The sequence below is a fragment of the Typopeltis vanoorti genome, chromosome 1 (genome assembly GCF_054136105.1).
Source record: "Typopeltis vanoorti isolate ZY-2024b chromosome 1, IOZ_Tvanoo_1.0, whole genome shotgun sequence".
NCBI lineage: Eukaryota > Metazoa > Arthropoda > Arachnida > Uropygi > Thelyphonidae > Typopeltis > Typopeltis vanoorti.
This window is the reverse complement of record NC_143549.1, coordinates 127,874,989-127,893,495: the sequence shown is the minus strand read 5'-3', so window position 1 is coordinate 127,893,495 and position 18,507 is coordinate 127,874,989. Positions and strand designations below refer to the sequence as shown.

General features: G+C 38.0%; 1 protein-coding gene across 1 annotated transcript in view; it reads left to right on the top strand.

Annotated features, from left to right (window-relative positions):
* LOC150110413 (macrophage mannose receptor 1-like) overlaps positions 1-14,371 on the top strand; it is a 74,154-nt gene extending 59,783 nt beyond the window's left edge. Inside the window, exons 14-20 of the mRNA XM_090397830.1 lie at positions 6,154-6,311; positions 9,478-9,577; positions 9,956-10,209; positions 10,450-10,624; positions 10,987-11,133; positions 12,387-12,494; positions 14,352-14,371. Coding sequence (XP_090253956.1) covers positions 6,154-6,311; positions 9,478-9,577; positions 9,956-10,209; positions 10,450-10,624; positions 10,987-11,133; positions 12,387-12,494; positions 14,352-14,371 — 962 coding nt within the window. The remainder of the gene's footprint in view (positions 1-6,153; positions 6,312-9,477; positions 9,578-9,955; positions 10,210-10,449; positions 10,625-10,986; positions 11,134-12,386; positions 12,495-14,351) is intronic.
* The last annotated feature ends 4,136 nt before the right edge of the window (positions 14,372-18,507 follow it).

Below are 18,507 nucleotides of genomic sequence, written 5' to 3'. Positions count from 1 at the left end.
AAGCTACCACACAAGTTTCTCCACATCTTTCCATGATTTGTGTCGAAAGGTAAGTAATGTTCTTAGAAGACCTACTGTGGATATTTGATTGGGCTGTATATAAGCTTACTTCTGTATGTACTGCAAAGCAGATGACAGATGAGTACGAAAGACTGTAAGGAAGATAAAGGATGAACAGTAATTTCGGAGCACAGGTTGTAAGCACAAGTGGATTTCATCAGTACTTGAAAGCAAATTGGTTTCCACTTTATTCAGGATTCTACTCTAGGTGTTTTGATCAGGATAGCAGAACCAGTTACCCGACTGTGAGAAGAAAGACTAGAGATCACGAAGATAATTTCTGGCAGCAACACACTTTCGGAGGATACGAAAAGAATGACTCTGATGGTGTGAATAAATATGTTCAATCCCTTTCGTCCATTAGTCAGAAATGATTATCCATTTGCATGTAGTCTTCATATCCACTTTAGTAAGGTGGTCGAGAATTTGGATGATCTGCTGTTTTGAAACCTTTGGCATAGTAAAGCACATGGTATAGGAGGGATATGAGCAAAGTATGTAATATGGAATAAGCTATTATTTATTTATTTAGCGCATGATGATACAACGGCCGTGAAGCCCTTTTTACAGGGAAGTGTTATATCTTGTTTTTTATTATTTATTGTTATATTTTTATTGTCTTCACTATGTATGAAATTTGCTTTTACCTATATGTCTTTGTGCGCTATACTTATGAGAGTATCTTAAGTTCGTACTTCTTTATTAGTAGTAGAAAAGCTATGTACGCATTTGACGACACTTAGATTGATCACGTGTACTAATTAGTTGAACAAAGGGTCTACCTCTGGTTAGAACCAAACTCTTTGTAACGACTGTCTGGAGTTACCTCCCAATTAGGTACTGGCAATTTATTTGTTCTAGCTGCACCAGCCAGAACCCTAAATTAGAGTGCTCTCTTAACCAAGGAGTAACTCTCAGAAAACATACAAGGCTGATTAAATACACTTAATCTTAAATTGCCTAAATCTCCTATGTTTGTTTTAGTTTGCAGTCGCGGTCTCAAACACGTTATTTTATTCCGATCAGGTTCAGATTAAAATGAGTGGTGCATTGAATTCATTCTCAGGCCACAAGTCAGGTTAAAATACAAAATGTACATTTATTAAATTCACAAAATACATATCCACAAATATACACTCAGCTAGATTAATCCTACGTTATAGAGCTAATCATGGCAACTATAATCAATACAACTGATTTCTAACATGCATTATTACTACAAGATTGAATATTGGCTCTCAACTATACACTGATCTGTAATTTCCTCTAAGCATTTACTCTATTAACTTCGTTATTTAACATACATGACACACTTAACATAATACATCTTTGCAAACACTCTTGAATAAGTTCTTGGAAATGAGACACTGGTATTAAACTAATCATTAAAAGTCCTATATTGGAATGTTCCTGTTCATTAATTTACACTATTCTTTTCTTCCACAAAAAAAAAAAAAAAAAAAAAAAAAAAAGAACACGCTTCATTACTATCGTGGAGAGGCTAAGGGTTAAATAATCTCAAAACCGAAAGTGCAGAGATCTTTCATAGAGAATAAACATGATAACACTTCAATTTACTTCAGACTTCTAGTGAGAAGGGTGGTCATACACCAGGGGGATAATTGAAACCCTCTCTTATCTGGACATCTTTATATGCTTCAGAGAAAACTTAGAAAACGAAATAAAAATAAATTAAGTAAAATCTTATTTATTTAAGATTTTAAAATTGCGTATTCTTTGTCTGGGCAATTGTATCACAGAGCTTGACTTGAAACTCATCACTCGATCTTTCTTCTCCGATGTGGACAAGAAAACAGCTCACTTTAAGTTGACCCATGAGGTCGTTCATGGCGGTCAGCTAATACAGATCTCCACGGAATGCTGATGATGAACCCGCGCTTGGCTCGCTTCTTCACCGCTCATGTCCGTCTGATATGCCGTTCTGATGGCCGTGTTCAGCTACTCATCTCCAATAATGTCTCGAGCTGGGCCCCTCGAACTACGAGTGTCGATGGCGAACAGGAGAGGACGATCAGGAACCCCCGCGGAAGAGGACCAAAGCCAAAAACGAGGAAAGCCGAGAAAAAAATCCCCTGAAAGGGGGAGTACACCCCTTTTATTTTACACCTATGGCGCCCTTCTCACTGCGTCACGTTTATTGCCCGGTACCGATCTTTTACTCGAGACGCTGTTCTTTGCAGCGTCTTTCGGGCAATTCAAGCGCGCGCCCCGTTCCGTGCATACGCGATTTGCCGTTGGCCAAGTAGTTTATTCGAAGGTTTCGTCAGTGAACTTTGAACTCTTGTTCTTGCACCGTAACAAACATTTCATAAAATTACTTCCATTGTTAAATTTTACAAAACAGATCGCATTATCGTATATAAAGTAATTCTACATTAAAGGTATTCATCAATATCTTACTCAGAGTAATTCTACATTAAATGTACTCATTTATAATATTCTTTGAGCAATCTGCATCTTTACTAATGTACAAGTATATTATCCTTGTTGATTTGTTAAAATTGTTAAATCCGGAATGAAAAATTTCTTAAATGAAACTTCTTCATTCAAGATCTAAAGAAGTACGCCACCATCTCAATCCCCCCCCCCCCCCTAATTTTATCCGGGCTCGGGACCGGCATAAAATTATAGGGGGAGGGGGAAAATGAGGCCTGTGGCATGGTCTTGAGTATTCCCGACTGTAATCCATGTATGTTCACCGGGCCGGTTTGTCTGTTCTGGGAACGAAAAACCCAAGTTTCCAGGTGAAGAAATCCTACCGCCGTATGACACCAGCTAACTCACCTTTCACAGATCCTTTATCTGAAAGTCCGCACGGTTAGCCTAGTGGCTTTGCGCTTCGCAACCATATGCCTGGGGAAGGAGTGTCCTAGGTTCGATTCCCGTCGGAGACGTGAGGAGCTGAAGGATCTTCCTCAGCCATAGCCAAGTTAGCCGGTCTTGGACGCGGGCAGTAGGGTTTTTCCGGCAGTTTATCTGGTGTTTTTCATCCAGCAAGCAGGCAAACCGACCCGGTGAACGCACAGGGATACAGCCTAGAATACCTTGAGGCATAGGAGTGACCATTCTATCCTCGTATTTCGGTTACGGAATCCAAGCATGCTTGGAAGGTTGTGGGCCTTAAACGCCTGTTAAAGCTATTGGGATAGATTTATCTGAAAGAGAACAGATAACGGTTCCTTCATTCATGGATGGAAATCTAACCCAGGCCTTTCCGACCAAAGGGCTTCGTCTATACCTACTGAGCTACGCAGGTCTTATGAGCTAAAGTGATAAACTCACACTACATCTAAAATATGTAGACAGAGCTTTCCCCTTCAGCTTATTTCATCTGTGAAGAGAAGCATTACTATTTTCTGAAATACGAAAGTTATAACGTTGAAACGTTATAACTTTCTTCTTATTCATTTGCATTCTTTACGTTTGTTGTGCTTCTGTAAGCACCTCGACCACCAGAAGAAAAATGTGACAAGAGTTCAGTTTTACTTGAAAGCAACTTTTGACACCGTAGGAAATTCACTCGATTTCAATCCGAAATATGATGAATCGTGTAGGAATTATTATTGTTCGATTTGGAACCTTATTTGGAGACTAGATAAAGTGCTTTTGTAGTAACCCTAAACGAATGGATATATATATATATATATATAGATGCATTCGTTTAGGGTTATGACTTTATACCTGACTTTATACCGAGAATGACAAATTTATTGTTAAGATACAACTAGTTTCGTTGAAATACAACTTCTTCAGGTATCATTGGCAAAGAATAAAATAAAAAATAACAGACACATGAAAAAATACATTTACAGATCTAATATAAAACAAGTACATTTAAAAGGAATGCGTGCTAGAGTTCCAACTGAAGTTGACTACGTGCGTGAGCTTGTATTAGTGCGCCAGTATTGGACAGTGGCAATGTGCGCATCAGAGATATTATAGCTAAGGCTGTTATAAATATGAGACGAATCAAGTGCTATTTCTTTAGATCCAATTATTCTTCTTTCCAGTTCATCATAGCACACATGGATATTAGAGGTTTTATGCCAATCAACGATGTGTTGGCGGCCATCATCTGCGTTGATGGAGAAGAAAACGTCGCTAGAGAGAGAGCGCTGGCTCTGGTTCTGTTGTAAGAAATGTCTCTTTGATGTTCCTCCATGCGTAAAAGGATGGATTTAGCAGTTTGGCCGTAATATGGCTTTCCACAATCACACAAAATTTTATAGACTGGTGGATATTGAATAGGAAGATGTTTCATTTTAGGTCTGCTTAGTATGGAGCGAAGTTTAGGGAACGTAGTGACGCAAGTTCTAATGTTGAATTTCTGAAGCATTTTTGCCAGTTTCGGGGAGAGAGAGAGCTGATATATGGTAACGAAATAAAAATATTATATTGCCAGAGGTGAAATATTATTTCAACCCTGGCACATCGTGCCAGATCTTTATTAACAGATGAAGCTGAAATTGAATATGAACTCAATTTTCTTAAAAAGTCTTTCATTAACAATGGATTCTCTCTTAAAATGATTAATAAAATTCTCTCTGTCCACCACTAAACTGCTCTTGAAGATTCTTCTCCAGCAAGAGTAATTCGTTACCATACATCAGCTCTCTCTCTCTCTCTCTCCCCGAAATATATATATATATATATATATATATATATATATATATATATATATATATATATATATATATATATATATATATATCCATTCATACATCATACATCTCCTCTAGGAGATGTGTTTTGGCATTAAGGGTAAATATTAAGATTAGTGATCAGAGCTTATTCTATTTTTACCATGAGTTGCGTTGGTCTTGCAGTACCTGTAGGATCAGCTAGACTTGCAACACTTGCAGGCGCAAACTTGACCTGTTTGTCTGTTTGCTTACTTGGGAAATGGAGTTAAACCAGTTTTAAACTTGTGTGGTATCTTTATATATATATATATATATATATATATATAATCTACGTAATATATTTAATATGTAATATTTAATATATACACATATATTATATTAAACACAAATATTTAATATACAAATATAATAATATACAAATATACAAATATTTTTCAAAATATTATGAGCTTGAACTACCGTCCGAGTTAAAGTTCTCTTGTTGTACACCTGTGCGTGTGTGGAATCACGCGATCTCCAGTATCTAATAGTAGAGTTGAAAGAGTCAGCCATTCTTTCCTTATTCTCTACTTCTTCTTCTTCATCTTCTTCCTCTTCTTCTTTGAGTCTCATACTGTAGGTTTGATGTTGTTTACTCGCCAGTTGATTGGAGTTGAATAACAAATGGCAATTCTTCTCATTAGATGTTCATCAGTTCTGAATAAACAATCTAACAAAACATTGCTCTCGAAGTTGCGTGACTATAAAACTAGACCAGTTCATTGTTTTTTCCCTAGAATTTCCTAGGAATTTCCAGTGGAAAAACGTTTTAGCAGCAAACTTCTGTTGAGGACTTGTGTGTGTATGTGTGTGTTTCTCTCAAGCAAGTGGATAATGGTGTTGTAACGCTATACTGAGGAATTATATAGAACAAGTTGGTTTCTAGTTGCCTTCCTTCTCCAGTTATATTGTAGGCCCATTGTGTCAACGGTTTGATTTGCACGTTGCCAAGGCATTAACAAGGACAGATTTCATCGGGGGTGGGGGGGAGCTTCCACTTCCGTATGTTCTAGACCAGATAGACTCACCTTTGATTAAAAAATTCAGATAATGGTTCTTAGCATCACAGACAGGTTTCGAACACAGATCTTTCTTACCAAAGAACTTTGTCTTTACGGGCTGAGCTGCAGAGACTGCACATATTGAGAATTGAGAAAACAATTTTTCAATGGTTGCTAATGTTATTGTTATTTCCTCACATCAAAAAAAAAATATTTTATTGTTATTTTTACAACAATCTGTCCACATATATTTCACATTTTTGTATCAGTTAACTAAATTACATTTTGAAGTGTTTCAGATGCTTGAAATGTCGCTGTCAACCACTCGTATATATCGAAGATTTCTGTATAATTTTGTGGTTACTGTTATAATCCTATTTTTTTTCTAGATTTTCTCAACATTCTGATCGTTGACTACCAAATGAGCATGTGGATAGGTTTCCATAACTTGGTATCAGACCACGAGTACTACTGGGCAGATAATTCTCCCATAGACTTCGTAAACTGGGCGCCGAATCAATCATCTCGACACTATGAAGATTTACAGGTGAGAAAGAAATAAACTTTTTAAAATGCGTATTGCAATTAGCTAATTAATGTTTATGATGCAAATAAACAAACACAACAAACAGTAAACCTTTGTTTTCCTTCATAAACAAAGGGATGTCCTAGTCATTATGAACCAGAATAAATTAGTGAAAATATAATTACTTCATGAATATTTATCAAGAATAAAATATTACGTATTGCAATTTAAATAAAATACCATAATAAGTCCCAGGGAACGTTAAATTATAAGTGAATAAGGCGACAAGGCAATTACCTATCCAGTCTGGTCAGTCGTATCACATGAGTCAATATTATGGTAGTATCTGGATGTAACAGTTGAGATCCTTGGAATTAATTTTACTGAATTTTGATGGCAACGGGATTAGCGAATGATGTAGGATTATGGAAACTCGTATTCATGCTTTAATTATGTATGTATATAATATCATATCTGAAATGTTGCCACATAAGGGAAGGGATAAGGAAGTCAAGAGATAAAGCAAGCGGAAAAGAAAGAGAGAATATAAAATGATGAAGTCATTTCTTGGCTTCTGATGACAAAAGAGATCGAAAGTAATGATTTCAGAAACTGCCTTTGAGATTTTCGGATATGCACAAGAAATGAGAATTATTAGAATATTTGGATAAGGAATACGGTTCTGGGATAAGGAATCCCTTACCCGTATTTAGGAGATCAGTTATGCATCTAAAGATTGTAAGGTTCGAATAAGGTTGCACCACTTTCACTGTGGAATCTGCACCTGTTTTTAAGTTTAGAGAAGTGGTGTACGTGTGGTCAACATCGCTTGTGATTAAAGTATTTCCATTAAAATTCCCTGGCAGATGTTTGACTTCGATAAACAGAAGACAACAGTGATAAAGATGCCAGTTTTCAAACATATGATTTATTTTTCTATTTAATGCAATAGATGCTACTAGAATTCCCAGGATAAGATTTTCTCAAAAGCTAAGAAAGTATCAACAAAATAATAAATGAATATTTAAGTCCCTTAGGGCGAAATGCCGAAAACCGTTGAAATACTTTGATCTCGATGTGCTGTTATTTCAAATAGATTATCCAGAGATCTGATACATATGATTCAAATTTTGCATAAATTGAGACGGGTCTAAAATATGGACGGATGGATCCATCTCCACAAAAACAAAGTTGAGGATTTTGGATGCAGCTGTTTTTCCAACAGCGATTTATGGATGTGAGACTGCTTTGGGATTGTGGTGTTGCAGAATCCTTTTGAGGGTATCATATGCTGAATGGCGACAAACGGATGGCTGCTAGAAAAGATTGGTAGAACTTTAAGGCTCCTTAAGGACAGAAGAAAGTTGAAATACTTTGGACACATTGAAAGAGGATTTCTGAAAAAAAAGTAACAGAAGGTAAAGCTTCTGCGAAAAAGAGAAATGGGTAGACCCTGAATAAGTTAGATGGAAGGTGTGTGTGTGTGAAGAGAGTGAAGCCTCTACAAAGGCATACAAGGGGGCCATCTGGCGAGGACTGTTGTGCCACATCACCGAGCATATGAATCACCATTCGGTATCTGATGATGTCCAGTGAATGGATGGATAAATTGCATTATTATACTGCGCACTTTATGAAGGACGAATCCTTGAGTTGATGTGAATCAGTTGATTCACATCAACTGATATAAACTGATTCATATCAATTGATGCTTGTATATTTAAACTTCTTTTAAAGCCTGCCTGGTTGGCCAGGTGATTAGAGTATCTCCATCCAAGAGGCGGCGGGTTCGAATCCCGTCTAAAGCAGGAATGTTTTTGATTGTCCTACTACCATATGTGCTGCTGTAACTTGTGTCCTGGCGCCGTACGGCCTTGGATGTCTTTGCATCATAAAAATAAAAACCAACTTCTTTTTAAAAATTAAAAGCATTAACACTGTCCACCTGAGTCTTGTCAGAATACCAAACTCCTCTTATGGTTTCAATACTTCTATTTATAATTTGATAATAAACAACTCCATGATTGATTGGAAAGAAACGCTAAATTAATAAAAACGCTGCCTAGAAACAGCTCAACAACATTTATAAATAGCAATCGATATTTGGATCTTTTAATTAGGGTTGATGAATGAATAATTTTTACGAGAATTCCCATAGAAATGTAATGAAAAGGAAAAGAAAAACGAGCCCATCAAATACAATCAGAGTTAAAGACGTTTTATAGACGCCTTTACTACGATAACACTAATAAATATCAAAGTAAAGCCTTTTTCTACAAATTTTCAATTAATACCAGAAGAACACAAAATTAACTCTAGAAAATATGAGATGTTTAAATATTATCACCACCAATGATTTGATCTGAGGAAGAAAAGTGTCAATGAGAACGTGAGTCGAGAATTATATAAAGAGATATTTGCATGTTTGTCTGTGTGGGTGTGAAATCCTCTCATGAAATCTCTCAATAATAAGAAATAACTCCTACTAATTTTGAACCACCAAATTATGGTAGAAATTTCCATTGTCCAACAAACAAGAATTATTACTCTCCTTATTGGCGAGTGGAGTGTTTTAACAAGGAGGAAAAACCCTCTTCCAACGTATAAGACTAGCTAACTCATCTTCAGTTGAAAAGCCCGATGAAAGAGCTTCACACCGTAGAAGAGGATCGGAATCCAGGACTTTCCAAATAAAGGACATCGTTGATACTAACTGATATGAACATAGAAAAGCTGGAAGATGAGCATATACTGCTTGCTTCCTTGCTTACGGTGAGCCTTAAATTTGGAATACTGGAAATTTTGATCTACTATCTTCACTTTTTTCCCTCGTCTCAGATCAGTACAGTCAGCACATAATAGGTGGAAATGACAGAAAGTTGGATTTGAACTTAGAGTTTTCATATGAATCGAGTCTCCATGAATGTTGAGTTCTGCTGCCTGAGTACAGGAGAAAAAAATGCAGTCGGAGAATGATCCATGTTAAAATATTGTTAAACATGTTAAATTGTAGATAATCTAGGTAGAGGTTATAGAAAAGGGTCGTATCTTTGCCTTGGAATAGCATTCTTGTTAAAATGTTAAATATTCCCACCATAGATATTACATCATGTAAGGATTAATATTTGTTCTTTAACTAGTGTTGTACGTGACCGCAATGTTAATATAGATTCAAATTAATTTTCAGGGACAGTGCGTGGAGACATTGTTTAGTCATAACTACCTTGGAAAGTGGAACGATGCCCCATGTTCTGATAAAAAACCTTTTATCTGCCAGAGTTATAAAGGTAAGTAACTTTTAATACTAAGGAACAGTCTATAAGGTTATGCAGTAAATGAATGATTTCCAATCCTGCTACGACAGGGAGAAAGCACTCCGTGTTTTTAGAGGGGGGGGGGAATAAATCTTTTATGTGAAATGAATTCCATCACAAAGACTTTTACCCTTCTTAAATGGAATTAATTTCAGTCTTTTAGTCTCTATTATTACCTTAATTAAGTGAGCTGAAGGGGTGATCAGATAATCCTCTAGAAATTAAATACGAGAATTTTAACAGCAGTTTATAAACGAATTAAATGTCGTTGCTTACTGAGGTGTAGTCATTCATCATTACACAGTAGAATGCAGGGGGAAACCGTCATAAGAGTGGGCACTTGCTTTCCAGATCCTACTCTGTCAAGTGAAGGCTATTACAACCGTACGTGCACCGATCCACAAGGGTGGACGCGCTTCAGATCATCTTGCTACCAACTGTTTGCCCTTCCTGAACAGAAGAAAACGTGGTATCAAGCCGAGCAGTTTTGTCAGCAGTTCGGTGGTCATCTTCTCACTATTAGGGATGTCTTTGTCTCTGCTTTGTTCACAGGTGATGTCCTTCCTAACATAATTGAACCTGTATGGATCGGACTCAAGAGAAATGTAAGTTAATCATCATCATCATCTCTCTCTCTCTCTCTCTCTCTCTCTCTCTCTCTTTTAGGATTTTAGCATATGTTCTTCTCATTTAGTCGGCATTACGTAAAAGAAAATTATGCTATCAGAAATAGTGCGTCCGTTTTGCTGAAATAATTTATATAAACGCAGTTAATTAAAATCATGGACACGTTTCTGTGGAAGAATTTTTTTAAAAAAATCATATTTCGCATTTGTTTTCTGTAGAATAGACAGAACTTTAAATGGGTATCTGGATGGCCTGTAATATACACCATCTGGGGGAAAGATGAACCATTGGAAACGACCTTAGGAATCTACTGTGCAATAATGACAAAAGACGGTTACTGGAAGACAAGTAACTGCTTGGAAAGCAGACCGTTTATATGCGAAATATCCCAAGGTAGGTCTATTTTGCTTACTTTAACGCATGTGATATCATCATCACGACTGCCATGTTATCAATAACATTTCTGCAATTTTCTTTCCAACATCAGATTGTTTAAATGATTATCTTTAGGAAACATGTGAAACGGAATTTATTTTAGTTTGATATTGTTTGTGTAAAATATCCACACAGGAATTTCTTCTAGTAGCAGAGGAATTGTAGATGATTCCAATAACTGCCATATCGCTGTGGCAAGCAGTGCTTGTATTATTATAATTATTATAGCTGTTTTCCATAGTGAAAAAATCTCTCCACCATGTGCCAAATGTTTCATTTAAATTCTTTCATACACTTTTTAATTTTATTTATTTTTGCAGATGTTCCGGTAACTCTACCATTAGAACCTGATCTTGTTTGTCCCTCTCAGTTGGGTTGGCGCGATATAGGAGGAAGGTACTGCTATTCAGTCGAAACTAGCAATTTGGTACCCTGGGTGACTGCAAACATTAACTGTTTCAGAAAAGGTAAGTTTCGTTTACGATTTTTGTTTGCTAGATAGATAGAGAGATAGAGAGAGAGAGAGAGAGAGAGATGGAATTCACAAAAAGTGGCTTGATTTAATGAATTTTAATATTAGTAGCATAGATATTTTAATTTTATTTCACTTTTATATAAAAAAACTTTAGAAATGTTGAGCAATTTATTTTAATCGTAAAAAGATTGGGTTTTTATTGCACGCATAAATGTTGTCGTTATTCGATATTCTAGCGAGACAACCGTGTATGAACCGAGTCAATCATATTCGTTCAAGTTGTATTCGCGTTTGGGTGTTTTACTTGTTTTGCTTGTGTGAAGTGTGAAGATCTAACTGGCTAATAAAAACGAGAAGAGATAAAATTGAATAACACAAGCATTCCAGACTGCAAACATCACATTCGAGAGAGTATTGGGATCCAAAGAGAAATCCACGGAAATGAAAATGCAGACATTTCAATATAGCAATGCAGCGAATTGCCTACGTGACAAGTTGTTAACCAAATTGTGATAAGTTTTTTAAGGAAATATCCCGCACTTTAAGTCATGCAAATCATACTTTTACGCAGCTAGGTAAGTCAGCTGCAAAAATTATTTCTCACAAGCTTTACTCACCCACTCGAAAATATTCAGTGGGAATAAGATTGACGATGGAGAGCCGAATAAGCTTCGGCTCTCCATCGTCAAGTTTAGCTGCTCTATATTATTGCGTTCAAAGCAATAGTAATCAAATTAGAATGAGATTTTGTGTTGCCACACAACATCTCATACCAAATCTCCTCCAGATTTTTCTCCCTGGAAACTTACATTTTTTGTCCGATGAAATAGACAAATCAACCAGAAAAACACAAGCAATCAATGGGTATAATATCCTGTGGCTTCATAGCTTTAGGTGTTTTACATAACTCTAAATAGCCAATAGCCCAGTTGACATTCTCGTTCTCGATCCAGATCTGGTATGGCTGAAAATCCTGTTATTCCATAGAATTATATCTTTGAGAAAATGAAATTATTCAAATGCATTAAATTTCATTTTTAGTAAAAATTCAGAAGAGAAGAAACAATAGAAAGAGAGAAAGAAAATAACGAGTATTGTGCTGTCTACCGCTATTTATTTCGTTATTATTATTTTTTTTAAATTTCTTCTTTAAGCTAGGGGAAAGTTTCGTTGGGTTTCTTTGCAATCAATCAAAGTAGTTAGGGAATGATTAGTTATTTTTTTTTTATCTGAAATGTATTACAGAAGGAACACTTGCCATCATCCACTCCGAAGCAGAATTAAATATCTTGACCATGTTTCTGAAGGGCTCAAGAAATCCAGTCTGGATCGGGATGACAAGAAATCATGACGGTCAGTATTCTCTCATTAGTCAAATAATGATTCTATTTTATTATACTTAACTTAGTACATGATGTGGAAATCAGTAGATCTATTAACATTCAGAAAAGTGACTGCCTTCGGGTAGAATGAAGTCAATTGTGGGGGGGGGGGGGGGTGGGGGGGGGGGGGGGTGGGGGGGGGGGGGGGTGGGGGGGGGGGGGGGTGGGGGGGGGGGGGGGTGGGGGGGGGGGGGGGTGGGGGGGGGGGGGGGTGGGGGGGGGGGGGGGTGGGGGGGGGGGGGGGTGGGGGGGGGGGGGGGTGGGGGGGGGGGGGGGTGGGGGGGGGGGGGGGTGGGGGGGGGGGGGGGTGGGGGGGGGGGGGGGTGGGGGGGGGGGGGGGTGGGGGGGGGGGGGGGTGGGGGGGGGGGGGGGTGGGGGGGGGGGGGGGTGGGGGGGGGGGGGGGTGGGGGGGGGGGGGGGTGGGGGGGGGGGGGGGTGGGGGGGGGGGGGGGTGGGGGGGGGGGGGGGTGGGGGGGGGGGGGGGTGGGGGGGGGGGGGGGTGGGGGGGGGGGGGGGTGGGGGGGGGGGGGGGTGGGGGGGGGGGGGGGTGGGGGGGGGGGGGGGTGGGGGGGGGGGGGGGTGGGGGGGGGGGGGGGTGGGGTTCGGAAGAATTTTGAAGAATTTGATTTTGTTGTTGATTACCCAGTTCCCCCTTCTCTTTCGATGAATTTTTTCAATTAATAAAGTAGAGTTTTGAAGATTTACTGTTTTATCCATGTGTTTCCATCCGATTGTTTCACTGGTAAGTGACCATGAGTATATACATTCACGCTATATTATTTCAAGATTCAGCCAAATGGCTGAATCTTGAACAGGCTGCAGAACAATCTTAGAACAAATTCCATTCGACAACCAGAATCGTACTTGATATCTGTCTTTTGTCTGTGTGTGTGTGTGTGTGTGTGTGTGTGTGTGTGTGTGTGTGTGTGTGTGTGTGTGTGTGTGTGTGTGTGTGTGTGTGTGTGATTTTAGCGCTGTTGAAACAAATTCCATTTCCACAGGGTTACACAGGCGTTCTAAAAAAATAATAATCATGTTAATATATTTGGAAATAAACATAGTTAATCATTGTAGAACATAAAGTATACTGTATATGCAGTCCGTAAGTACCAAAGTTTATAAATGAAATTCTAGGGCTATTCATATGATATTTATTGTATATGCGAATAATCCTTGATATTAATGAAACAGTGAACCACACACACACACACACACACACACACACACACACACACACACACACACACACACACACACACACACACACACACACACACACACACACACACACACACACACACACACACACACACACACACACTATTTCTTTTACCACAATGCTAGACCAAAAAGACAAAAATTGTTATGTAGGTTTGGTATAGTCCCCAACTAGAGAAATAGAATTTATTTCTCCCAGAAACTCAAGATTTTAATCCCGCTTTTCAGAGATATCGACCATAGGACTCGTTATTATTATGGACCTCATTTCTCAACTTTTTAAGTCACTTATTTTTAATCTATAAATTAAATAATTAAAAGTATTGCATGCAAAAAAAAAACAAAAAAAACATGGAATTTAGTTGTTGTTGCTTTGATCTATTATATATTCAACAAAATCATTTCTAAAGTGATCTAAAAATACACCCATTAGAAGTTTTATTTATAAGATAATTTGATAAGTAGAACCTGCTGAGTTCGCAATTTTACTATTTAATAAAGAATCGAAATATGGTTGCCGGTACGCTTTGCCACAAGCAGTGGTAAAGCTTACCACTTCATTCGTTGTGCATTTCATTCTTATTTATTTATTTATTGTTATTTATTTTAGGAAATAACAAAGCTGCATGAATCTTCTATCCACAGCGAATGATCTTCAATCCATATAACAGCAGTAATAGATTTGCTTGTAGGTAGTTTTGATACGTTCCACATAACCATTTAGGGCCAATAATATTCCTAAGTTTAATAAGTGAGTAAGGAAACTAAACTATATCTTATTACACTGGTCTTATTTTCAGAAAGTGTCTTTTATCTCTTAAATGTCCAACATACTACACTACACTATCTTCACTGGGTATATACAGATGCCGTATGGTCAATCCGATGCTCGGTGATGTGCCACACCAGGCCTCACCATGTAGTACTGTTGTTTGCTTTTGTGGCGACATCAACTCTCTGAAGATCAGTCACTACACACACGCTATCCATCCATCTGATTAATGGTCTACCCCTGCCTCTTTTTCCAGGAACTTTTTCCAGGAATTTCATTTTTTACTGTTCTGAGAAGTCTCCCTTTCATCATTTCAATGTGTCAAATTATTTTAACTTTCTTCTGTCAATATCCTTAAGAAGCCTTAAAGTTCTGCTGATCTTTTCTAACACCCATTCATTTGTACGCCTTTCAGTATATGATATCCTCAACAGCAGATATCCGTTTCTTATCTGACTTCTTTAGGTTTCTAGTGTCACATCCATAAGTCGCTGTCGTAAAAACAACTGCATCCAAAATCCTCAACTTTGTTTCCATGGAGATAGATCCATCCTTCCAGATTTTCGACAGGTCTCTGACTGTTGTTTTAGCCATTTCTAACCTTTTTCTGACGGCTTCTGAACAGCAATTCTTCACATTAAGAATGGATTTCAGGTACTCAATCTTGGTGACTTCCTCAATTCTTTCTCCATTAAGGTACACTTGTTTCTCAAGAGCTTCTCTGTTTGTATTTCCTTTGAGAACCACAATCTTTGTCTTGCTAGGATTGAGTCCTCTCTAATTACTGATCTTGTTGACGTTGTCAAGAATTAGTCCTAGTTCTTCCATGTCATTACAAAGGAGTACTGTATCATCAGCATACTTCAGATTGCTGATCAATCTATCTCCTATCCTAATTCCTGTCATGAGCTCATCAAATGCTTCACGCATGATGTCCTCTGCATATATACTAAACAAGGGAGGAGAAAGTAAACATCCTTAAATAATTCCTTTTCCAACTTGACGCCAATCAGTCAATCCAACACTTAACCTTGGCTTGTTGTTCCTTATACAAGTTGGCTAACAACCTGATAGTGTGTTGAGAAAAACCCATTCTTTTCATTACCACAGTTTCACATGGTCAACACAGTCAAAAGCTGTAGAGTAGTCTAAGAAACACACTACCAGAAGGAGTCTGAATTCTTTATATTTTTCTATGGTCTGTCTAAGGCAAAGGATCTCATCTCTGGGGCCCTTACCTTTGCTAAAAGCAGCTTTTTCCTCGGGCATCTCTGCCTCAACTTTTTCTCCAGTCCTATTAACATGATCTTCAATAAAAATTTACTTGCATGAGATATCAAACTAATAGTTCTATGATGCTTGCATGCCTTAATATCACCTTTCTTATGTAGTGGTATGAAAACTAACTTCTTCCAGTCTCTCGGTCATCATCCTGTCATCCATATCCTTGTAATCAATCTACAAAACACTGTTATCCCTCCTTACCCTGTGGCCTTAATTAACTCTGCTGGAATTTCCTCTGCACCTGGGACCTTATTGCTGTTGAGCTGCTTTACTGCTCTTTCAACTTCATGCCTAAGTGGAGGAGGTTCCAAATCAAAGTCAAAATTTTCCTGGTGGGAGGGCTCCACATTTTCTTTATCCACTCTGCTGTGCAGTTCCTCACAGTATTCTTTCCAACTCTTCTGTTAGTAAAGAACTGTTCCTGTTTTTGATGACATTCAATTTAGGCTTAAATTTGTGCTTTAAGTCACGAATTAAATGAAACATCCTTTTATAATTGTGCCTTTACATCTGGAACTCTATTTCTTTACTTTTGTTAGTATAGAACTTTTCCTTGTCCTGCTTGATGGCTCTTCTGACTTCTCTGTATAATCTCTTGTATTCTTCAGTCCCTGTGTCTCTTTGTTTTTCCAATCTCCTTCTTTTGATTAGTTCTCATGTTGAATCTGATATCCATTGGTCTCTTGGTCTTCTTATTGCGATGAGATACTTCTTCGCTGAATCCTGTATTATCACCTTGATTCCTTCCCAAAGCATTTCTGGTGAGTTCTCCTCATTGGTCTTCAAAATATCATTCAACCGAGTTGATGTTTCTTCTGTGAATCCACTAGGAATTATTCTAACATCCTATTGATGGTCTGTACCACAATCTGCTCCAGGACAGGTATGCACATCAGATATGCTTGTCGTCCACCGCTGGAGAGCCAGGATGTAATCAATCTGGTGCCTTGACCTATCAATGTTAGATGTTCAAGTATAGGTCCGTCGTGGATGTTTATGGAAGGAAGTATTGGTAATTACTAATCTGTTAGCACTGGAAAATTCCAACAGCCTTTCGCCACGGATCCAAGACAAAATTTTGTTCCACACAAAATTGATTAATTTTCATTTTTATTATTGCTTGTAGGACTTTCTTCAGAATTTATAGTACATGTAGAAAATAGATTCAAGGTGGAAGTGTTGCTAATGTTATGTTGTTTCTGATTTCGGAAACAGAAAGTAAGACTAAGAAGCCAGTGTACTGTTTTAACTGCATATGTCTTCAGTCTGGTTTGGCTGTTTTGAGGGATGAAATGCCCACATTTACAGGAGAAAAATCCTGCTACCTCCGTGTGAGAAAGGCTAACTCATGAAAACCCGATGACAACCCCCGATAAAGGTTCTTCCTGTCCTAGAGGTGATTCGAACCCATGTCTTTGCTTTCAAAGAGCATCGTTTATACAGAGAGAGAGAGAGAGAGAGAGAGAGAGAGACAGAGGGAGGGAGGGAGACTCTGATGGTAAGAATGAAACATAATTCTTGGATCATTGGGTGTGCATGTTTCATATGGCTCTCACCGACGAAAGGTTTTTGCAAACCCATAGCACATTTTTACTGTGGAAAGGCTAAGGATTTTTTCCTTATTTTTATCACTTTCATATTTTGGTATTTTCACTTATTTTGTGCATAGTTCGGAAATCCTGCTTTAGAAGACCAAACATGGAACTTTTTCAAGCTACTTCAAGGCTCTAAGAAATTGGGAAGTGTCTCAATTACAGGGCGATGTAACTCGCCTCCGACCTAAAGACAATCACAAATATCCACGCCTATGGCAGGATACAAACCCAGAACCTGTAAGTTGAAAAGGAGGGGGGGGATTCAACCGTTTCAACCAACAGACTGCTGGTCAGGGAGCCAATCGGTCCAAACGTATGTTTTAAAAATTGTTGATAAAATTTTACTCATTTGATAAATTACAAGACACTCTGTGTTTTGCATCCAATTCTAGATTCTCGACTGAATAATTAATCCAAAATGCACGATATTTAAGAGGAATCGAATGGCTACATATGGCAAAAGTTAATAGTGTATAAATTTTACAATTCTAAGTAGCGCATATAGGAGGAGATTGGATGAATCGTCAGATTGTGCCGTTACATTATATTATATCTATAAACTGTGACAATTTTCTATCTAGTTCAGTGCCGTAACCAGGCACACCCTGGTTACGGCACTGAACTAAATAGAAAATTGAAGAATAACGGAAGAGGCGCCTGCCACGGGCACAACTAGGTTTGGGGCGCAAAATGTAAAAAAATTAGAAAAAAAAATAGATATAACAGTCCGCTATTTTATATTGTATTTTTAAATTTCCGAAATACGTCGCTTTAGACACACAAATTCTGCAACATACTGCAACTCATTTTGATGGGGTTAATAGTAAGAATTTAACATATCGCATTTAGTAAAATTTAACGTGTTACATTTAAATCTTTCAGATTTTTGTCATTTTTGGGTTCGGGGAGCGCAAGTAAGACACTTGCCACAGGCGCATCATACTCTCGTTGTTGTACAGATCTAGGTTACGGGTAATAAAAAACCGGAGATTTCTGGAGAAAGCATTCTTCCACCTCGGAAAAAGACTGCTTTGCTTACTTTCAGTCAAAAAATTTTGTTAACATTCATGTCATACTATGAGTGGAGGAATCGCGGATGCGCCTTTATCTTGTCG